This window comes from Protobothrops mucrosquamatus, unplaced genomic scaffold (genome assembly GCF_001527695.2).
Source record: "Protobothrops mucrosquamatus isolate PMUCROS unplaced genomic scaffold, P.Mucros_1.0 scaffold_177, whole genome shotgun sequence".
In the NCBI taxonomy this organism is placed as follows: Eukaryota; Metazoa; Chordata; class Lepidosauria; order Squamata; family Viperidae; genus Protobothrops; species Protobothrops mucrosquamatus.
Genome location: NW_015386253.1, coordinates 127,228 through 151,693, shown reverse-complemented (window position 1 = coordinate 151,693; position 24,466 = coordinate 127,228). Strand labels below are relative to the sequence as shown.

General features: G+C 33.4%; 1 protein-coding gene across 1 annotated transcript in view; it reads left to right on the top strand.

Moving 5' to 3' along the window:
• The first annotated feature begins 7,488 nt into the window (after window positions 1-7,488).
• The window catches only part of ARPP21 (cAMP regulated phosphoprotein 21), a 95,330-nt gene continuing 78,352 nt past the window's right edge, over window positions 7,489-24,466 (top strand). Inside the window, exons 1-9 of the mRNA XM_029285476.1 lie at window positions 7,489-7,511; window positions 9,285-9,451; window positions 10,980-11,146; window positions 11,549-11,590; window positions 12,241-12,324; window positions 15,546-15,696; window positions 18,457-18,535; window positions 20,534-20,593; window positions 21,711-21,851. Coding sequence (XP_029141309.1) covers window positions 11,012-11,146; window positions 11,549-11,590; window positions 12,241-12,324; window positions 15,546-15,696; window positions 18,457-18,535; window positions 20,534-20,593; window positions 21,711-21,851 — 692 coding nt within the window. The 5' untranslated portion in view covers window positions 7,489-7,511; window positions 9,285-9,451; window positions 10,980-11,011. The remainder of the gene's footprint in view (window positions 7,512-9,284; window positions 9,452-10,979; window positions 11,147-11,548; window positions 11,591-12,240; window positions 12,325-15,545; window positions 15,697-18,456; window positions 18,536-20,533; window positions 20,594-21,710; window positions 21,852-24,466) is intronic.

Below are 24,466 nucleotides of genomic sequence, written 5' to 3'. Positions count from 1 at the left end.
TGAAAGGGAAAGCAATTCCATACTTATCTCTCAGAAGTGCTTCAACCTCCTTTAATTTGTGCAAATGGGAGTTCAGTAGGCACCATTCCGTATGTTCTTAAGCATCGGAACCTGGTGTATATGTACATCATTAATGTAGTAACTCTGCCTGGTTTTGTAATTTATATCAGGATGCAACATAGCAAGTATATGCTATATGATTTATCAAAACAGCAGTATAAAAATTTGTGATCTCTAAAGCAGATTGCCAAAAAGGCAATTTTATTATGTTAGCATATCGATGACTGCACCATTTAACTAGTGAAAGCCTTTAAAAATTTAGTTGCATATAGAGTGCATTACAACAGTATAATAAAGATAATAATTGCCAAGTGGTTCTGCTTTATTGAAATAATATGTCTTTTTTTTTTTTGAGAATTAATGAGCAGCTCATATTTTGAGTCCAGGTAGTCCTTGACTTACGACTGCATTTGAGACCAGAATTTCCTTTGCTAAGCAAGGTAGTTGTTCAGTGAGTGACACCCAATTTTACAACCTTTTTTGCCATGATTGTTAAGTAACTTACTAAATGAATCATGCAATCTTAAGCAAATCAGGCTTCCCTCTTTACTTCGCTTGTGGGAAGCCAAGAGAGAAGGTTGCAAATGATGAACGCATGATCCCGGGATGCTGCAACTATCATAAGACATGCTGGTTGCCAAGTATCCAACTTCTGATCATGTGACTGTGAAGATGAATGCAAGGAATGGTTGTTAGTCACTTTTTTCAGGACTGTTGTAACATTGAACAGTTGCTACACAAATGATTGTAAGTTGAGGATTGCCTGCAGTTGAATAAACATATTTTTCTTCTGCTTTAGGAATGTACATTGATGCATAAATGCTCAAATCTGCTAGTCACTAGAATAAAACTATAACCAGTAAAAAACCAAGCACAAATAAATGTGAGTTTCAAAAAGATCACACACTAGTATTCACATATTGGTTGTCTTCAGTGCTGTCAATTAAGACTTGATGTATGTCACCTACAAATATATCTCTGAAGGAGGTTTTCACTTACCTCAGAAATGTCAACCAAATATTCAGTAGACGATTTTCATAAAGAGTATGCTAAATTTTTATGAAGTTTTAATTGAGAAAACTAATCTCATGTATCTGGCAAGAAGTAAATACAGGGCTTTTTTTCTCATAGAACATCCAGAACGGAGTTCCAGCACCTTTTTGGGATGGAACCTTGTAGGGTATGCAAGGCGAGTTGTATAACGTGTGTGAGTTCCAGTACCTTTTTTTTTTTTTTTTTTATAGAAAAAAAGCACTGAGTAAATCAGATATCTTTCCAATTGAATCGGTGTATTAATAGGAAGGCTAAATTGCATGAAGGTTTTGTCCACCCAAAAGAGAACCATGAACAAGAGTGAATCAATGTATTTGTGCAAAAACTGAGATGTGTGAAGGTTAAAATTTATGAAAATTGGAAATATATATGTGCCTTCTACTAAACAACTGGAAAAAAAAGTTAAACAACAGGAGAAAAAAGATGGAACTAGGATTAGAAAACATGATGTTTAATTCTTGATCCAGTCAGGTGAAATTATTTGCCCCTTGTTGAATATATACATTTTTATATTCAGAATGTCCTAAATTATATCTTAAAGCCCATCAGAAACTATAGGGTAAAGGTGAAGAACATGCAGGATTGTCCAATACTTGAACCAGCAATTTGTCCCAATATCAGACACTTCTTTGTTAAGAGACAAATGTTTGTTTAACACTCTTGATATGTATTTAACAGTTGACATTCAACAATATTTCACATTTTAGTACTGAAAGACAACTGATAGTTCAGAAATATTCACATTAATTAATTTGAAATTTCAGACTAAGAACTACTGGATACTCATTCCAGTCATGGAAAAGAAAAAATAGATTTTCTTTCCATACCAGAACTCAAACAAAAATTTAGAATTTTGAAATATAATATTTTTTCACACTATTTCATTGAGGATTCATAACTTTATTTCATTTATCCTCCATATATCTTTTTGGAGTGGGCTGACCTTAATTTTTCAATTGTTTAAGAATATCTAATTACATACTACTGCCGAATTAAATACAGCTTTTAAATCATTAAAATGATCATGGCTTTTCAAGTTAATAAATTCAAGCTTAAAATAGGAATACTTACATCCAGGAATTTCTGGTTGAAAAGTTCCAGTGTGCTTATCAGAATAATTAGCTGGTTATTGTTTTTTTTCCAAGAAAACACTTGTTTTTCTAATTTATGAGGGGTCATTTTAGATTTTGCCTTGATCAATACTACTAGTGTCACATGCATCACTAAAGTAGTAACTGGAAGCAATGAAGATATTTTTGTATCAAATTCATTACAAAAATATTACCTTTTATTTCAGATACATATTGTATCAAAATTTCAGATCATATGCCTAAAAGAATGCCACTTTTCTTTACATGAAAAACATATCTAACCGATTAAAATAGTATAGTTGCAGATTTACGGGAAAAACCTACTTTCTTGCAAATGTTAGTATAGCTTGGTAGTGAAAGGAATAAAGTATTATTCAGAAATTTCTAATGAGTCTAAAGGTTGAAGCAGAAGCCAACTAAAAATTAGAAATAATAATATATCTTATCTAAGTATTGACAGGTATAAATGTGAAAAGCATTGCTAGCTAACTGAAATTGCAAGCAGAGGAAATATCGAAATAACTATAGGAGACGAACTGTGCTAACAGAAAGATGGTGAAAGATAGGATATGGATAAAGGGGCTTCCTGGAACATGGGAAGGGCAGTGGTTTTAGGCAGTCCGGAAAGTCTATTGGATGATTAGGGAAGGGGCGTTGAGTGCGATAGGGGAGAGGGGAATCTGCATCGAAGGTAGAATATAAAAATGTGTCAAACAGTTCTTTAAGGTGTGGCTGAACTCCTGTGTGTGTTTCAGTCCACCAAGCCTTTGCAAATGCTTTATTTTGAATAAAACTTTGTTGCTGGAATTCCAAGTGAGTTTGTTTGTTTTGGGATCTTGAGCCATGTTCCAAACAGCAGCAACAGTAAATTTTGTCCAAGTAGTTTTAGAAAGTGGTGTTGAAGTATTCCCTTTGAGAATTTACTGAAATTGTATTTAAAACAATACCAATTTTTACTGCAGTATTTAAAAAAAACATATTCTTTAATAATTGTTTGACTTGATCGTAATCTAATGGTTTTAAGAAGAGTAGAGACAGCCCATATGAAGTCAGTTTCCAGGTGAAGAAAAGTTACCTATTAGAACTAATAGAGTATTCCTTTATTCCATTATTTTGCAAATCTATGTACACTACAAACACTATGATTATTTGAAGAGAAATGCATCTGTACCAGGCTCTAAGTGTGAGGAGGAAGGGCAAGCAGTAAAAATGAAAGTGAAACTCTCTAAGCAGTTTATAAACCTAGTGATCTTTCTGCACATAGCTTGAAGTACTTTATTTTCCTCCATTGAGGAGCAAAATGGCAGCAGGCCGTAAAAGAGACCCAGTTTGGGAATATTTTAATGAAGTTCCTCTACCTACGGGTAAAGCTACCTATGTGTGCAAAATGCAAGCAATGCAACAAAGAAATGCAAGGCCTGGTGGCCCAAATGAAACAACATCATGAGAAGTACTGTGATAAAAAGACCTTGTTTGAGGAGGCAGGACCTTCAGGTTGGTAAACTATTTTTATTTCACCATATTTTTTAGACTGCCATGCTGTTATGCTAAAGCAATAATATATATCTGCTATTGTTACTGCATGGCAGTGCATTTTTATACAGTTGCCAAAAAAAGAAATAATGAGTTGAAATATGCAAATATTCCTTTTTAGGCTGTACTGTGTGTGAATACAATGAGAAATTCACAACAAGCATACATGGTTTAAATAATAAAATAACAACATTGACTTTTTTGTTTAGGTGAAACCACCACCATTATAAAAGATTCTGGAAACTATCCATTTTCTAAATTGCCATCCTCTTGTTCTACAGCAGTGGTGTCAAACTGCCGGCCCGCAGGGTAGACGCGTCAAGAGGAAACCATGCCCACCCCATTGCCAGCAATGGGGAAAAAGTTCCAATATGCCGCGCGACATCACGTGACATCATGAGTTTGATATGTCTGTTCTACAGTTTCAGAGTTATCTCTCCAGAATAGTGCATCAGTCGCATCATTTACACATATCTGCACTATATCACCAAAAAAGAAAAAAGAAACCATCTGGAACCACCACCATAAATAAGTTTGTGATAAAAACAAGCAGATTAGAAAAAGAGTTAATTGATGAAAAAATTGTTCAGTTTGTTTATGCAACAAACTCTTCTTTCCATCTGCTTGAAAACCCAAACTTTGTTAATATGATTCAGTCACTGACACTAGGACAGAGTCCACCAAGTAGATTAGATGTTGCAGGGAAACAGCTGGATAAAGTATATGATGAAGAAATTATGCAATGTGCAACAAGTCTAGAAGATAAAATTATCACCTAAGTCTTAATGGGTGGAGTAATGTCCACAATGATCCTATTGTATATGCTTGTATAACAACAAAACGAAATGTATTTCTTGCAGAAACAATTGATACTTCAGGAAATGCACACACAGCAGCATACTTAGAAGTAGCAGCAAAAGTTACCATAACATACGAAAAAAATTTCAAATGTCAAATACATAGTTTGGTCACAGACAAAGCTACAAATGTGTCCAAAATGAGAAGATATTTAGAACAACATGAAGAAACTACCATGCTAATAACATATGGTAGTAACACTCATTTGATGCACCTCCTAGCCAAAGATTTCTGTGTCCCAGAATTAAAAAGTAATGTTGTTGAAATTTCTAAATACTTCCGTAACAATCATTTTGCAACATCGGCCCTGAAAATAATGGGTGGAACCAAGCTAACACTCCCACAAGATGTTAGATGGAACTCTGTAGTGGACTGTTTTGAACAATATATAAAAACTGGATTATTCTGACGACCGTTTGTGAGCAAAATCAAGAAAAAATATATGGCCAAAATCACAGCCAAAATCCTCAACATTGGATTTAAGAGAAATGTTGAACATATACTGAGCATCCTGAAACCCGTTTCTGAAGCTTTAAAATCCAGAAAAATAGTTGTTTTATTGCTGATGCAATAAAATGTTGAAATTTGGAAGGAACTGAGTGAACACTTAAAAACCACTACACAATGACAAGCAGAAATTACAAGATTTAAAAAAGCGAATGGGACAAGCACTGTCTCTATCTCATTTTCTCGCAAACATTGTCAATATCTGGTACTAGGGTCAAACCTTAAGTGTTGAAGAAGAGGAGTTAGCCATGACGTGGTTATCTAGCAACCATCCATCTCTAGTGCCAGCTACAATGAACTTCAGAGCTGAGAGGGAACCATTCAAGAAATATATGTTTGCTGATGAGGTTTTAAAGAAAGTTTCACCAGTGAACTGGTGGATGTCACTTAAGCACTTGGATTCAGAAAGTGTTGAAGTAATGATTTCACTTTTAACCGCAATGGCCTCTTCTGCTGGCGTTGAAAGAATATTCTCTTGTTCACTCTAAATTGAAAAATCGTCTGGGGCCTGATAAAATAGGAAAGCTTGTTTTTCTTTTCCAGATCATGAACAAACAAGAGAACAAAGATGAAAATGAGTGAGCTGCAGAAGACCATGTTTTTTTATGTGAACCCAACTGATATATTCAGTTTAAGTTCTTTTGTTTGTTTTTTTCAAGGATATTTGGTTTGTGCACTTACATTTGCTTAAACATCAATGTTACTAAACATTGATGTTTAAGCAAATACAAGAATATGTAATATATAATGTTATTGTTTTAATTAAATAAAAGAATTTGAGTAGTTCTCCAATTATGTGTGATTAACCTATTAACTAAAATCAGTTCTGATATCGCTGTTTTTACTAACCTGACAGCTTATTATTCTAAATAGGAAACCTTCATTTTGTTTGCAAATAATAATATTAAAGATTCTAACTACCAGCAAGAATGAGTCCTTACATTTAAAGAGCACCTGTCATTTCAGATCCATTATTGCAGTGCCTGTTAGTGGGCATCCACTCGCTGCCTGCCACGTCCCTCACCTTGTTGTGTCACTGTTGTATCACCAGCCATCTCATTAAAGTGAATGGACTGTCGGTGAGTCAACAGCGGGTCAGAGGAGGAGCCACTGCCGGACAGAAATGACAGTTGCGCTTTAAAAATTATGATTTAAATCGAGCCTTTTTACTAGTGATGTAAATCGTGATTTAAATCAACTTAATTTCAAATCAAATCCACACTGCCAGGAATGCTGTAAAACCTAGGATTTACATATAATTTATATATACTTTAAGTGTATGTTATTATTGCATTAGATAATATGGGCTTTATTTTAAGAAGATTCTACAATGAAATTAAAGATAATGCCTAGCAATATTTAACTATAGTATCTGTAAATAATTAGATATAATAATAGTATTATCAAAAACAATAAAATAATTTGTAATCATATATACAAAGTTGAGTTTGGATTTTGACCTTTGTAATAGATTCAAAGTCACATTGAAATAGTATTGCATATTTGCAAAAAGGAAAGCGATATTGTTACTTGTATAAAAGGAAGCTATAACTGAGAGTCAGAAAAACAGTTCACAAGAGGAAAATTACATGAAACTCTAGATATAGGTAATTCATAAATATAAAATTAATTACATTAATTCAGAAATGCCATATTTTGATTGGGTTTACATTTGTGTGTGTGTGTGTGTGTGTGTGTATCCAAATGCAAACTGACATCAATTTAATATCCTGGTTCTAAGTAGAGTTCCTAGAAGAAAATGTGTTGATTTTAAGAGAATGGCATGTAGGCTCAAGTACTTTAAGTTTGTACCATGTTGCATCTTATTTAAAGTATAATTGGACTTAGTTATCTTATGAAAGGGATTTTTATATGCTTTATATAACTGAATTAATTTGAAGTGTGGTAAATTCAGCATCTCGGAATGACTCTTGAATTCATTCTGTGAAATAGTTCAGAAAATGAATCCCTGAATCTTGTCTTGATGGAATTACCTTGATAGGACTCCTTTCCTACAATAAAATAGGGTAGTTATGACTGCAATGCATTTTAATGGTAGTTGTTGCTATATAATCAGAAGAGAATTGTTAGCAGCATTTTCCTGGTCTAGCAATATGGTTAGTGGGAAATTGAAGTTGAAGCAAAAATTGGATCATAAAGAAATACTATATCTGGATTCTATTCATTTTAATATGCCTAATTTTTATTGCTTTTAAACAAATTAGTGTAAGAAAGTAAAACGTTTACTACATAAATTTAATTATATTTTATGTTTATTAGATGGTTCAATATGCATTCAACCTTCATTTTTATTAGATTTATTTCAGCTTAACCAGGATTTTTAAAAATCATAATCTTTGCACTGCTTTCAAGCAACACATTCAGATATTCATGAATTATTAATTGATGGTAAGCAAATGTCATTGGATTAATTTAGAAACCATTAATATATGTTTTATAATGATTGTTCTCTATCCATTATGTTGTCTATTAGAAGATATATAATGACTATCACATTTTTTTTGAAAGTTAGCATTGTTTTTAGGTGAATACATTACTCGTTCAATTAATCTGGTAATAATTGGTTTCTTAAGGTGTTTTGACTATTACCATTGTTTGTATTCAATTTGCTTTAAGAATATTTTTGGATAACTGTGTTTTTATTAATAAGTTTTTACTAGTAAGAAAATAATGCTATTACATAAGAAATACTGAGAATAGAATAGAAGTAGAAATGAGAGAAGCACTATTATCCCCTAGTGACTGACTTGTGATATATGCTATACCTCACCAGATCTAAAAAAAGAGGAGAAATAGAATATATTATATATTGAATATGCCTGAGGCATATTCCTGTGGATGCTGCAATTCACAATATAAGTTGCAACTAAGAGTCAGTTAGCTATAGTAGTTAAAGCATCAAGATAGAAACTGGGAGATTGTGAATTGGTGTAGTCAGAATGTGGCAAACCACTTCTGGAAAAGAATTTTGCCATGGTAGTTCCTGAGGGTTAGAAATGATTAAATGGAAGAGAAAAAAAGTTACAATTAATAGCATGGTAGCTTTATATAGATACATGCCATGTATTTTTTCAAAGCTAGAATGGCAATTTCAGTTGCTAATAGGAGTATTCTGATTCAGTATAACAAACGGTATAAATGTCGATGGAGATTCTTAATTATTCAGGTCATGGTTGTCCCAAAGGTGCTTTTCCCAAAGGCAATTGGACTTTCTTGTTTTTTTCTTTGAAAATGTTTCACTTTTCATCCAAGAACTGAACAAGCTTTTGGAGAAGCACCCTTGGGACACTGTTTGGGGTACAAGCAGAAGTGAACTTGTCTGCCACTCCTTAAAGCAGCTGCTTCTTTTTCTGAGATTAAGCTGCTGCAGATGCCAAATGATACCGGGAAAAGAGACGTTTGGTTTAAGAAGCTACAGGTGCTAAATTTAGGTTCTCATATTTGTCAGAAGACTTGTCCATCTCTGGGTTAATAGTCAACTGCCAAATCAAGTTCTCTAAAATATAATCATGGTATTTTGGCACTTTAATAAGTTTTGATTTATTTCTAAATCCCTCACATATTTTAGCCAAATATCTAGGATGTTTCTGTCTCTCCTGCAGTAATCTTTTTTTTTTTTACATCCTTATATTTTTTTTCTCATTTCCATTTTTAGAACTATTAATTCCTTTGAACTGTTCCAGTGTTTTGAGCTTATTAAATCAGCAATTTGTATTATTGAAATCAGTGTTTGTTGTTCTTTGAGAACAATTTGAGTTTGTAGCTTCATTTACAGAGCAGATAGCATTCCTTCTTTTCTTTAAGGACAATATTGATTTCCATTGAAGCAAACATAAAATACTTTTTTTAGTACAAAGTGTTATAATTCACTAAAAAGGTTAAAATTGAAGTGAGTAATCTTTGGCACATAATCTGCAATTGTTAATTTTAGCTCGTGCGTAGGAGCTGTTATGAGTTGAACAGCCGGCTCTAGCCTTCATTAGAGAAGAAACACACAGTTTTTGAGACAGGTGGAGCTGGATCAAGCTGTGAAAGTGATTTGCTTGAAGCTGGTCATTAGGGTTAGAAATCTGGTATCTTTATTTTATCTTTTAATTTTAACTGTGATTATAACTCTTATTATTGGTATTTACTCTTTGTCCTTTTTTTCTTTCTTGCCAGGTTGATGACAGTAATCTGTCAAATTCTATAAAGGAACAGCATGGAAACTGGCATCCTGTACTGTTAATGGGGTCATGGGATTCGCATTGTCTTTGATCACTTGTGTGGATTTAACCAGTGAGGAGCAACAGAAACTGAGAGGAAAGTATCAAGAGTTATTACTGAAGGTAAATCATATCTTTGTTATCTACCTAATGGGAGCATATTTTGTCTATATGTATACTTGTATTAATATCCATGCTGGGTTTTGCATGAATATAATTGCTAGAGTACATACCAGATTCTACAATTAGTAGAATTCATGTTAGTTATATTTAAAATTGTAAGAAAGAAACTGTGTATCAATTTCCAGATATAAATGCTTATTAATTGTGGAGAGAGGTTATTATCCCACCCCCAAAAAATATGCTAACAAAATGACAACTTGTTGATTGTTAGAAATTTACATTTTCAATCATTGCTATTTTGCCCCTCTGTTCATACAAAGAGAATCGCAAAACTTGAAAGGAAAAGTGCCCTTACCGGTAGTCCTCTTAGTCCTCAGTTTTACAAAATCATGATCAATTTTCTGAATTTCTGACCACTCTATGGTATATATTTTGTTTTAAAATAAACCAAAACAAAGATTGGAGGCATCTCTTCAGTATGAATTAATGTCTATAAAAGAAACACAATTAAATTTATATCTATCAAATAACTATCATTATATTGGGAGTAGGGCAAATAGTAAAATTTGTTAAGAACATATTGTCTTTCTCCAGTATATTTTCCTTCTTATCATTTTTTTTCTTTAAACCATGGTGGGAAGAACAAAAAGTACTAAATTATTCATGAGATATATTTGACAACCAATCAGTAGGGAGGTACCAGAGTGGTATTTTATGAATATTTTTAATTTTAAAAGCTGTGCTAAGATTCTGTGCAAATGACTGTTGTGAAATGAGAGCAAAGCCTTGCTTTTAAGATCTTCATGAGAGCCATCTGCCAAGAGTTTCTGGGAAGATTTTAACAGTATGAGAGAATGAGATGGGGTTTGGAAAGAGCTTTCGAATTCTATAGTGGAGCTGTCAGTTTAATGCCTATCAGTGAAGACTGTGAGATTTTTAATGCCAAGTGGAGAATTAATGTTTTTATTTAGTCATTATTTCTTCAGAGTTCTCTCTCTCTCTCTCTCTCTCTCTCTCTCTCTCTCTCTCTCTCTCTCTCTCTCTCTCTCTCTCTCTCTCTCTCTCTCTCTCTCTCTCTCTCTCTCTCTCTCTCTCTCTCTCTTTCTTTCATATGTGTGCACATAGGGATGATTGAATGGTACGTGTGTGCCAATTCCTTTTCTTTTTCAAAAGAGATTAATTATTTAATATAAAAGTGTATAGGCTACCTTACTTTGTAGCAACATCTTCCTGGTAAAACTGTTCTTCCACGTGTGTAAATTTTGCAAGTTGCAAAATTTACATCTTGTATGAACGATGAGGGAAGAGAAATAGCAACATCTTCACTTTTCTATTCTTTATTATGATTACTTCAGTTAATCTAAGCTACTTGTTAATTTTTAAATTCTTTAGCCTTCACCTAGAATTCTTCGGTCCATTACTGTGTGAATTGTACTGAATTCTGTTGGGCTGTAGTATACAATAAAATGGGAATAAAGTGATATACATTTCTACCTGTATGTTGTCTGTTTATGACTTGACATTTTAGGTCATCAAAACTTTTTCTTTAAATTTCTGAGAATGTCTGAGCAAGATAAACTAGAAGAAGCTGGAAATGAGTTAGACTCGGCTCTCTCTCAGTCAGAGAATTGTGTTCTTAATAAAACAGAAAGCTCAGAAGCAGATGAAAAAGAGGAATATGGCAAATCAGACCAGGTAATAAGAATTGGCATATATTTTCTAATAAAGCTGTCTTCCTTTTCTCATTTTAATTTTATTAGATGTTATATTCTATTAAAATTTTAGTTACTCTTTTTGTTCATTTTCAAATATTAGTATGTGGTGAATGCTAATTAGTATGTGGTGATTTGCTAATATTCACTAACATACATAATAAGAAAGAAGTAGGATGAAAATTACACACAGAAACTTTTCTTTAATCTGGACCCTTATAAAAAAAATTGCAAACACATAGAAATGGAAATCCTTATGCATTAATAGCATCAATGACTGAGATAAGGGCAAATTATTTAATAGCTACCATATAAAGTGCTATTATTTCTATTATGCATATTTTCTACTAATACATGTGAATATGTTGTCACTTGCTTTTCACAGTTACGAAGTGTTAACCAGAACCAGCAGAAAAAGAGACCCAAGGTAGAGTTTTTGTCTGGGTGCTCAGAACTGTGATAAGTTGACTTGGGATGAAAATTTACATCTCACGGCTGGTGGTGAAAGTTTATAATTTTTGTTTAATTTAACTTTCGTTTTAATTTAATTTTTTTTAAATTTTGCCTCAGTTCAGTTTGCTGGTCTTTTAATGAATTGGTTTGTGTGTTTCTGCTATTTAAAGAAAAAAATATACTTATTTTTCCTTCTCTTGCCAAATTTCATGTTTTCATGCTTATAGATGTCTAGTTTTTAAAGATGGAAAGAGACAGTTAAACTATACTTTCTTATTTTAAGGACTGGTATATTTCATTTAAGCCACCTAAATATATCAATTAATTTGTTGCAGATAAGTATCATGGTTTTGAAGATCCAATTTTTTGATGAAAGTTTGCATTGCATTTTAATCAACTTTTTCAAAAGTACTGATATAGTTTTCAGATATCCTAATTTCAATTACTGATCCATTATTCTTAGGGCAACTGAACAGTTTATTCTTTGCATACCAGCTTATCTCTTTTTTAGTTTTTATTGCTAAAAATTTCATTTATCAGCTATACATGCATGTACGAATACAAAGAGGTATGTACATGCTATTATATTATTTGTTTAGAAATTACTTTACTTCTCTATTTCAGTCAGGAGGAAAGGGGAAACTGGTACGAAGCCTTGCTGTTTGTGAAGAATCGTCTCCTCGTTTTGAATCAGACACTGACAATCAGGTATCTAAAACTTTTCTAAGCTGCATGAATAACTTTCCTTTTCCTGTGCATGATAACAGTGTATAATTGTAAAAGAAAATTTTAATTTGGGGGAAATCAAACTGGCTTTTCACATGAGCATATTTTATTTTTAACGTTTTTAGTGTGTTTCTTTGATATACATGATTAGATCAACAGTATATCACAGGGTGTTATTTGCTCTTTTTTTCCAGAGCCCCTGAAAATTTCAACAAATGGAAAGGAATTCAAAAGAATTCAGATTAATTATTTTTTAAAAAAAAAACCTCAAAAAGTTACAATTGTTATTTTCTCTAAGGCTATCTCTTTTAAGGATACACCAGATATAGGATTGAATCACTCTGGCTTCTAAGTCATACAAAATCTTCATATTGGTTCCCATGTTTTAGTTTATAGTTACAGCTCAGTTTTTGATCCTATAAATAACTTATCTATAAAAAAAACTGCATTGTATTCCAGATGGTTTATTTTTTCTGATTTCGGGAGCCAATCTTCCAATATTGCAAAATATGTATTTTATGAGTCTGTAGTAGTATTGTATGAATTAAGTAAAAACAATATATTTCAGAATTTGTCCATTTTTCTTTTAGCGCCTATTGCAAAAAGCTTACATTTCTATTTGCTTAAAAAATAAATTTAACAAACACAGAAACCAAAAGAAATTATTTCTTACTTGAAAGAAAGTTATTTTTCTCAACAATTTTACTTGAAGATTCAGATATTAATTGAAGAATGAGATCAGCCCTAGAGAGGGAGAGGAAAGAGGAAATGAATGCTAAACTTTTAGCACAAAAATCAAATCACAGTTAAGTGTACTTTTTAAAAGTTTCCTCTATTAACTTGAAATGACTTAAATTCACTTCTTCTCTGGACTTTTCTCTGGAGAGGTCTTTTTTTCTCTGTCTGTTTGTTTTTTGAATGACCAGAATTCACTGTCCCATATCTTAATAAGCTGTGGGGATTTTATACATTCTCTTGCTGCTCTAAGATGACATTTATGCAGTATAACAATCAATAGATTATTTTATCAAATTGTGGGTAGTTACTTTAAAAACAATTCTAATATTTGGCTCAACTTGCATTATTATAAATGTATGGCTTTTGTTCTGCATTTTATTTGTATTTTCTATCATTTCAAATGGAATCTGAAAGGAGAAATATATAAATATATCAGATTGTACTAAATGTTGCATGACAGTTTCTGATGTACTCTCTACAAATGAAAAAAAAAAGAATTCTGTAGGGACTAGCAAGTTTGGAAGCAGGCATCTTTTCTATATTGCTCCAGTGCCATTTCTTATGGTCCCTATGACTGTTTGACTCACCATGACATGTCACCCTATAATTAAGGATGCAAGGATTAAATATATTCTACTACCAAAGCCTGCATATTGAGGATAATTGATTTCATATATTAATTAGTTAACTAATTAGTTAATTAGTTATACTACTTGGTTTAAAGACTGATGGACTTTGCATAGAAAAGCTAGGCCAGTATTTTATTCTTTTAATTAATTAAAGGAACTTGGAAGAGTTACATCAATGAAAAATTGATTATTTTTAAAGTTAAGTTGAATTTTTCCTCATTAGTTTACCTAACTGTTTACAAAGCACAGAGTCTAAGTTATCAGAGAATGTATGGTACATTGCCAGAACTATAGAGTATGGATTGTACTACAAACCTGATGTTTGTATTATATTTGAAAATTTGCCTTGATTTTCCTATGTAGGAAAAACCTTGTTTTCCTGTATTACTTGATCATAAAAGTTTACCTGATCTCACACTGTCCTTATTTTAAAAGGAATGTTGCCTCTAATGTTGTTATATTGATTTATTAGTGTACTACTGCAATTCAACATTTTGTGTTCGCTACATCTAACTTGTATGAATGTACTTATCAACGTTGTAATTTTGCGATTAAAAAAGTCAATAAAAAACAAATATAAGAAACAAATACCAGATTTTTCCACGACTCTGCAGCTTTCCTGTGTGTTTATTTCCAATGTAATGAATATATAGCGATGTTATGTTATATGTATGACATAGAAAATATACAGTGCAGTATGCTTATATGTTTGTATTTAACTGTTTGTAAAGTCTGTCTTTTCTCCCATTTTTTTGTAAAACAGCAAGTGCACTTAGGAATCACTTTGACTTCAGCATAAACAACTGAAGATGTCAAAGTCAATTAAAACTTTTTCCATTAAGTTCCATTAATCCCATTTCAGTGAGTCTTAGCCCACAGTCACGTATTAGATTGTCTTCATAGGCAGCAAATATGCATAATATAAAAATACTTTCAAAAGAAAAAAATTGAGCATAGATTAAATTTGTAAGTATTTGTAAAATACTTATACCATATTATAAGTTAATTACTTAACAAAAAGCACATTTGGTTCAAGTTAATACAACTTCAAGTAAATCTTCAAGCATTTCTAATACAAATAAATTAGCACAGAGCTTCTGTGACACTGCTCCAAAGCACATGTAACTGAAAGCAGGCTAAATACTTGAGAAACCTTTAGGATCACTGCAGACATTCGTGTTATATTTTAATCAATAAGTAGGCATAATTTGGATTTTTTTTTCATTTATGTAGCATTAGTTTTAGATATAAAATAGGATTTTTTCAAGAAACAACATATTAATAACTCCTGGTATAAAATGAAATTAACCATACATTTGAATATTGTCAAATTCTGATTGTTACATTCCTAATTTTAAGTACAAATACACTTTATTTAAAATGTCACACTGTATTTTAGAGAAACTTAATACTGTCTATGTTTCCATTAAATTTTTCAACCAATTTGCATTGAGATGAATTCTACTGATTTCAATGTAATTGTAATATTAAAAAAATCATAATTAGCATCCTAAGAATAGTACCTTTATGCTTTTATTTAGCATTTAATTTAAAATGATTCTTATTGAATCCATATACTGCAAGCAAATTAAGAATTATATGTTAATATTTTTGAACTAAATTCTGAAACTCAATAATATAGACTAAATTATGATACTCAGTGATACTATCCAACCAACTAAAATTATTTCTAAGAATACATTATCTTTTCTTAAGATTAAGTATATCAAATACTGTTTGGCTCCAGCTTTTCTAAGCTTGCAATTTCCTATGCATTTGGGAAGCCATGCCAGTTTTCCTGAATCTGGCCCTAAATTATTATATTTTTTTCAACAGGAATCAATACAACTACAGCTTTCAAGTTTCCCCAGCCTACGAGAAGAGGATAAATCTAGTAAAGATGACTCTGAGAAAGAAAAAGAGAAGGATAAAAACAAAGAAAAAGATAGAAACAGTGAAAAAACCAAGATAAGAATATTATCAAAAGGTGAACAAAAGTATTTAAGTCATTATTTAGTCATTTATTATAGTCACATGGAGACATTTTGAATGTTTGTATTTGCTCTTGTCTGTATTTGAATTAGTTTTTATTTTTTATATTCTGTACTTGTTTGTGGGTATATGTATAGTTTATATATTTATTATAGAAAAAATGTGATATACAAAACAAACTGTCTTTACAACTCTCAAAACTGGACTGGGCTGAAATACATGCTGAAAGGATACCTTAAACTTTCAAAGTCATAATAATTCTGACAATATATACAGCCATATAAAGAGATTTAAACAATTACATAAAGAGGAAGAATTTGTTCTGGTCTAAGGAATACATTCATCTCTCCCAAACGTTTTTTGAGATCAGCCATAGTGGACCACAGTTTTTGCATTGTCTTCCTTCTCTTTCCCACCCTATAGAGATGCTGCTGTATTGCACATCAAAACTGAAAACATATGTAATTTTGTTCATAAAAATAATATGCATATGGCTCAGCTGCATTAGCAATAGTATAAGAGAAAGAATTATTTGTAGGTCAATGCATTTTATATCCTAGCTACATATTTTCAACCTGATACTGAAATCCATGAATAGTGTTAAGGAGATAAATTGAAATAGGGTAGGGATAGTGTGGAATGAAGGAAGAGTACACACTGAGTTGCTGCTTAGACAAAACTATACCCTGTGCTTGTAAACTTTTTTACCCATTGTTGAATGTGCTCCAGCATAGGAACATACTGTTGCAATAATAGTTTGTTGTGCATGGATTGTCACTTATTTAACAAAAGCGTTGCCAATTCTTTCTTGACAATTAATTTCTTGATTTTAGATTTTTCATACATAGTACACTTATAATTGTAATTAATTATTATAAATGTCACATATGTAAAATATAAAAAATAATGTAGAGGTGACTATCCAAAATATTTTCTAATTGCAGTGAATTTATCCTCTGATTTTTTTATGTGTCCAAGAAAAAAAACTTAAATCCCAGATTTTTGGAGTGTCCTTCATTCAGACCTTGCTATGCTTTCGGCTAAAATGTGTTGGGTTGTGATAGCTGCAGTTAAAAAGAAATGTGTTAAAACTCAGCTCTTTTAGTTGTCTTTATAAATTGTCCTTAATATTTTATTTCATCTTCATTTTTTAAAAGATTATGATTATATTTTCAATTTGCATGTTATTGATGGCATAAATTCATGCTCTACTTTGATAATTTTCAGTAGAAAAATTCCATAGAAATAAATAGTACATAAGATTATCTGAGTCCTAACAAATGATGTGTCATTCATAGGCCTTCTGAATGAAATTTTCATTTCAATCTAGCACACATGTGCCGACCGTTCAATTTAAATAAATACACTGAATCTCTACAGTAGTAATTTATAACATAACTAATTAGAATCTATATGCATTTTTGTCATTTACTGCACATTTGTTCACCTTATTGCCTTCTAGGATATTATTATGATACGCAAACTTTTTTCTTTCATGACAATCTAACTAGGTATGGAATACAGGCTACATAACTTTTAAACATAATGCTTACATTCTAAATTCTGGAGTTCTTTATGGATTTGCTCAAAGAATACACATTTCATAGATAATTTCAGGAAAATAAAATCAATTTAGTTGATTGGCAGAATCAAAACACCCTATCTTTCATATATAAACTGTGGTGGCGCAGTGGTTATAATGCAGTACTGCAGGCTACTTCTGGTGACTGCCGGCTGCCAGCAATTCGGCAGTTCAATTCTCACCCACTCAAGATTGACTCAGCCTTCCACCCTTCTGATGGGGCAATATACTGACTCTGTAAACTGCTTAGAGAGGGCTGTAAAGCAGTTTACTGTGAAGCAGTGTATAAGTCTAAGTGCTATTGCTATTTTATTTTAATATACTGTATATTCAGAATTCTTTTCTAAGTAAAAACTACTGAGTTCTCTAGATATTCTATTTTTGCAGAAATTCTTTAGCTATTCTAATATATCTTGGATCCAGTCAGGTAAACATAGCCAAATGTGTACACATATACACACACACAGTATTGGTCCTGACAAAAACCTAGGATAGTAGAATTTAATGGTAAATGAGTAATGCACTATTGCCATAGCTGTCATTTATGTTAGGTTCCACTTACAGCACACAATTTCTTTTCATGATTTGTTTGTTGAAGTAGCCAACTAACAGGTTTGTTTTCTTTTTCTAACAATATGGAGACAGAATCATGCCACATAGCTAGCTTCTTAATTCCTGCTTTCACAGTTGTTTTGGGGAAAGGTGATATGACTGTCCAATGAACAAATCATGGAGAGAGTTTCCACGGTTTGTTTCTCTGTTCTCCAGCCATTAATAATCCAATAGTGTATACCAGCAGTTTTGGAATAGTGTAATATGCAAACAAATCCAAAGCTAGTTTTTGTTTGTTATTCTGTCTTCTTTTTTTGTTTGACTCATCCATTCCTTTTACATTTGCTCAAGCAAATGCAGATCTTCAGAATTCAAGATATGCCCATTACTTATTTATTTTCAGTTTTTTAAAAGCATAATACTGTATATGAATATTTAGTTGTGCTTGGTGCTTATAATTAAGCTCCTGTTCTATTAGAATGTTATTAATGTAAGATAGAAGTTTCATAAATTAGGCACCTCAGAAGACAACTGGAGCGAAAGAAACTTTATTCCATGTGATGGAATAAAGTTATTTTCACTTTTTAAAAATGAAACTATTAGTAATATATGTTTTTTCAGACTGCAGCCAAGAATATACAGATTCAACAGGCATAGATTTGCATGAATTTCTGGTTAACACATTAAAGAATAATCCCCGGTAAGTCCCAAGTTTCTCTCTCCCTCTTTTCCATAGCTTGGCTCTTAGCAATTTGGAGGTATAGAACATAGCTTTCTAGAAAATGTGATATTCGTGATATGGGAAATAATGCCTGTGTTAAAAATTGTTTAAAAACCTACATCATTAGTATATACTATAAGGCTTGTAACCTACTTTTATCAAAATTTAGCCATTCTTGATCAAAATTTGGCCATTTACATGCATGCATGCACATAAGAGAACACACAAACAAAGATTTCTAAACTTTTATAGCTCAAAAATATGCAATACTTGTCAAATATAGCTAATTGTGCGAGTTATACTCAGAAAAAAATAGCTCTTATCAAAATGTAAATATTGAAAATTGTCTGCCGGACATAAAAGAGATGCCATCCTATACCTTACACAGAAAGAGCAGGAGAACACAGGTTTTATAGCGTAAGTGTCAAATATGTGTTGTAACATTTACCTTCCTTCTCATCAGGGCTCTTTTGTTCTTTGGATTATATTTTTGCAGCCCAGTGCTTCGAGGAAGATCTGAAACCAGCTTGCAATACACAGTGTGTGCAATATTTGATGGTTTCCAGTTTTTTTTTTCATGAGAAACTCTCATGTTTTTGCATGTTATATGAATATCTTAAAAATCAAAGTAATCATGAAGGGTTCAGTGGAAATAAGTGCAAAATAAATAAATCACTTTCCATGGGAAAGTTAGAGTAAAATTTATAGTAATGTAATTGAACATTAATTCAGGAATTTTGTTACAATATGAATAGTAACATAGAGGAAATATCTAGGTTTAACTTATAACTTCTGGTGGGCAATAAAGCTTTGGAAAAACTCAGGATAAATAGAAATAATATCTCCAGATTTGGGGGTAATTTCTCCATTGCAAGATTTTTTTTCACTATGTGAGAATCATGTTTTTAAATGGAATAGTTCTTTTGTTAGTGGAAGAGCTCTCGTGGAATCATATACTATATTTCATTCAGTGCCAAATCTAAAGACTCATAGTGGCATTCATATTTAAAGCATTATTTAAAAAATAAATACAGAATGAAATAGAGATATATCACATAAGGGAAAAGATTACAGATAAGTTCCACTACCTATCATCCACCAGGTAGGGTTACAGATCACCCTGACATTTGTCTGTTTGAAAAGCTAGTTTGTCTGGAGAAAAGCATGCTCAGAGAAAGTAAATCTTCATAAGGAGAATAATAATGTCATTAAGCAGGTAAAGGGTGACTAGTTGAGTAGGAACTTTTACTTCAGATCTCTAACCTCAAAGCATTTCACAGAACAAAGTTCTCCATTTTTATTTTTATCTTTTCATGACAGTGAAGATTCTGACATTTATTGTCTGTCCTGATATAGAATGTTCATGAATACTGCAGTTGTCTTGAACCAAAATATTTTTGTTTTTTCAGTGAACAATGTCAGTTTGGCTGGAATGATTAAGTGAATTGGAAACAGTCTTTATTGTTAATCTCCCAAAAGCAAATTTTGTGTGTTGTGATTGTTGACATTTAAACATAATGATGGTAGACTTAATTGTAGAGAACAGTCTTAGAACAATAACTACCCTCTCCTCTGAATAGTATAACCTAAAGGATATAGCTATACTGAAATCAGAGATTGATAGAAATTATAATTATTAAGATTAGTGCCTTGTTAGACACTCTTATTTTTTGAAATACAAAGATAATAATAGAATGCACACTACTATCTGTGTAAAATACCTGTGTAAAATACCAAAAAAATCTACATTCTTATTTCCAACCTATCCTAAGAATACTATACCTGAATTCCTTTCTTTGAATAGGAAATGTAATGAATCCTTTCATTAGGAGAAAAACTTAAACGTATTTGCACTGTTCATAAATAGAACTCACTTTGAATTTCTTTGGTCTAATGTCAGAAATATTTCAAATATTGCTGCCTGTTTTTCTGTTCTCAGTTTCAATTCTGAAATATTTATTTTCCTTTTATTAACAGGGATAGAATGATATTATTAAAAATGGAGCAGGAAATCATTGATTTTATTAGTGATGAGAGGTAAGTTTGTTTTCAGTATTTGTTTCTTGTTTTGTGACATCTTTTGCTTGAAACATGTCAGAAATATATTCTTAAAGCAATTCTATTGTATTCCTGAGAATATCATTATTAATATTTGTTTATCATTGTACAGTAAAGGGAATGCTATATATTCCTTAATTGGTATATACTGGCTTAATTATAGCTGGTCCTCATCTTTATAAAAATAATTGAGGCTTCCCATTATTGTCGTAAGTTGTGACAGTTGTAAAGAAGGTCATTGTGTGACTTGTCTTTTATGCAGCAGTTGTTAACATACAGTCAACAATCAATTGCTGCAGTAGTTAAGTGAACTCATTGTTTAATATGGGGCATTTTTGCTGAAAAGCAGGAATAAATTACGGTTTTCGGCAAAAAATATCATAAATCATAGTCACATGACCACAAAATGTTGTAAATGCCAACCAGTGGTTAAGTGCCCAAAATGTGACTATGTTGGGGTGATGACTGTTGGAACTTTGGAACCAGTATGTAAGCACCTTTTAGGTTCTCTGGCGTAAGTTCAAATGTCATAAGCCAAAAGGATCCTTCAGATCTCTGTACTTTTGCTAATAGATAGAGAAAGCAATTTTATTTGGCTTTGAAATTACACTGTAATTACTAAAGAATCCAGACTCAATGGCTACCTACCTACCAAGAGTAGTTGTTGAGGTATTAGGACAACAACTTTTACACTTCCTTAAGTGCTTTTGAGGTATGACATAATAAATTATATCAAAAACAAATTTTTCATTTGTATGCCATTACCATTAATTCCAAAGGTCAAATTTTGAGATATGTTCAAATTATAATCAAAACTTTTGTTACTCATTTGGGTGCCTTCTTGTTACTAAATTTACAATATCCCTATTTGCCCAAATTATCCCAAGTTGGCATAAACTAACAGACTGTTGGAATGACTGGAAAATGAGTTGAAATAAATGAATAGAAGTAGCAAAATCAGTAAGATGTCCATTCTTGGCATTAGAGAATTCAGCATAAAGTCTGTGTGATTTTACATATGTTTAAAAAGTGGACTGCTATTATTCCATCATGTCAGAGGCGGCATCATATTGAGCCCTTTGACATTTTGTTCCAGTAATCATTATAAAAAGTTCCCCCAGATGTCATCGTATCAGCGAATGCTGGTGCACAGAGTGGCGGCCTACTTTGGCATGGATCACAATGTGGATCAGACTGGGAAATCTGTAATTATCAACAAGACCAGCAACATGCGAATGTAAGTGCTACATCTCTTTGCTTTCTGATTCCTCTTTCCTAAAAATCCTGATTGCATTTCATTCATTATATCCAAGTGTTTCTTTGTTCTTTTATTCTATTTCTTATATATTGAGTGATTTTTTCCCCACATTCATTCTCACTTGGATAATCCCAATCTCATTCTGAAGACCACCAAAATCAAGCAATGTGGATAAGAAAATTATTCTGTAATGAACTACAATGAAAAGTTATTTTCCTGCTTTCTTATTATCACTTGATAATAAATATAATGCACTCCAGTGTTATTGGAAGAATAGATATTATTTATACCCATAATAGTCCAGCCAATGATGGGTAATGGTACATTTAACGAATATGCTTTAAAACAATATGGCATTTCCAACCAACTCGCCTCTCTTTTTATATAGACCTTTTCAAGACTGGAAGCTTTATTAATATAAACTCTTTTTTCCATATGGAAAAAAGCTTTTAACTATGTCTGAATTAATTCACTTTGCATAGCAAATAAATTTAAGGCATCTGATTATTTCAAAAACATACCGTATTTTCCGGCGTATAAGACGACTGGGCATATAAGACGACCCCCAACTTTTCCAGTTAAAATATAGAGTTTGGGCTATATCAGGGGTAGGCAACCCAAAACACTCAAAGAGCCACTTGGACACGTTTCCCACCAAAAACAAAACACTGGGAGCCGCAAAACCCTTTTGATATCTAAAATGAAGATAAGACTGCATATATCCTTTTTTACCTTTATGATATGTGTGTGTGTGTGTATGTTTGTGTGTGTATATATAAAATAAAGGTGAAAAAGGATATATGCAGTGTTATCTTCATTTTAGATGTCAAAAGGGTCTCTCTCTGTCTCTGTCTCTTTCCTCTTTCCTTTCTTTCCTCTCTCTTTCTTTTTCCTCTTTCTCTCTTTCCTCTAACTTTCTCTCTCTTTCCTCTCTCTTTCTCTGTCTCTCTCTTTCCTCTTTCCTCTTTCTCTTTCCTCTCTTTCCTCTTTCTCTTCTTTTTCCTTTCTCTCTTTCCTCTCTTTTCTCAATCTTTTTTCTCTTTCCTCTCCCCTCTTTCTTTCTCTCTTTCCTCTCTTTCTCTCTCTCTTTCCTCTCCTTCTCTCCCTTTCCTCTTTTTCTCTTTTCTCTCCTCCTACCTCTTTCCTCTCCCTCTTTATCTCTTTTTCTTTCCTCTCTCTTCTCTTTCTCTCTCTTTCCTCTCTTTCTCTTTCCTCTTTCTCTCTTTCCTCTCTCTTCTCTTTCACTTTCCCCTAACTTTCTCTCTCTCTTTCCTCTGTCTTTCTCTGTCTCTTTCTCTTTCTCTTCCTGTCTCTTTCCTCTAACTTTCTCTCTCTTTCCTCTCTTTCTCTTTCCTCTTTCTCTTTCCCTCTTTCTCTTTCTCTCTTTCTCTTCTCTTTCTTTCCTCTTTCTCTCTCTCTCTCTCTTCTCTTTCTCTTTCCTCTTTCTCTTCTCTTTCTCTCTTTCTCTCTCTCCCTCTCCCTCCAGGTTAGGAGAGAGAGAGAGAGAGAATGAAAGGCAGATGGCGCCGAACGGGCAGGGAGGGGGAGCAGGACGGGAGGCAACAGCTCCCGGCCGCCGAACGGGCGAGGAGGCAGCGGCTCCAGCAGCGGACGGGAGGCAGCGGCTCTGGCAGTGGACACTGCAGCTTCGTCGGGGTCACCGCCACCACCCCTGACCTGGCCGCCGCTCCCGCCGCATCCTCAGCCACTTTGCCGTCGCAAGAGGAGGGCGCCAAGGCTGGGTGCACCATGGGCGGCCGCGGCTGCAACGGGGAGTGCCGCTGTGGGGACGAGGGGGGTCCTGATTGCCGCCAGCCCCGCCGCCCTCGCAGCCCAAGGTCTTCTCCTGCAGCACCGAGGGCGCCGGCAGCTCCCCAAAAGTGGCCGAGGAAGGCACCACCGATGGGGCCGGGTGGCGGAGAGCCCTGCGGCAGCCAGGCGAGCTTCATGCCTGACTGCCGCCCGGCCCGGGGTGACATGTGGCCGGCTCGGCTTCCTGAGGTGCGATGCCCCCGCTGGCCGCCAGCCCAGCCATGACTGCCGCCCGGCCCGGCCTGGGGAGACATATGGCCGGCTTGGCTTCGTGGGGTGCAATGCTCCCACCGGCCGCCACACCTGCCATGACTGCCGCCCGGCCCGGCCTGGCCTGGGGAAACATGTGGCCGGCTCGGCCATATTTTCTGGCGTATAAGACGACTGGGCGTATAAGACGACCCCCAACTTTTGAGAAGATTTTCAGGGTTTAGAAAGTCGTCTTATACGCCGGAAAATACGGTATATATTATAATATAAGAGTTTGGTGTCATAAAAAAGCCAAGCCTGAATAACATATTCCTTGCTTTTTATATCTTAAAATACTGATGATACTAGGCAAATATTAAATGATGCAAAAAAATTTAAAAAAATTCTGGCTTGTAGAGAACATTGGGAAGGTTCCTTGCACAGTTTTAAATCAAAGATCGGCCCCCTTTCTCAGGAGCAGCATTTATTTTTTTTAATCTCAAACAATGTAATTGTGCCAATGAGGCTTTTAATAAGGTTCCTATTGGAGGAAGCAAAATGTTTATAAATCCTAATTACAGTGTGGAGCGATG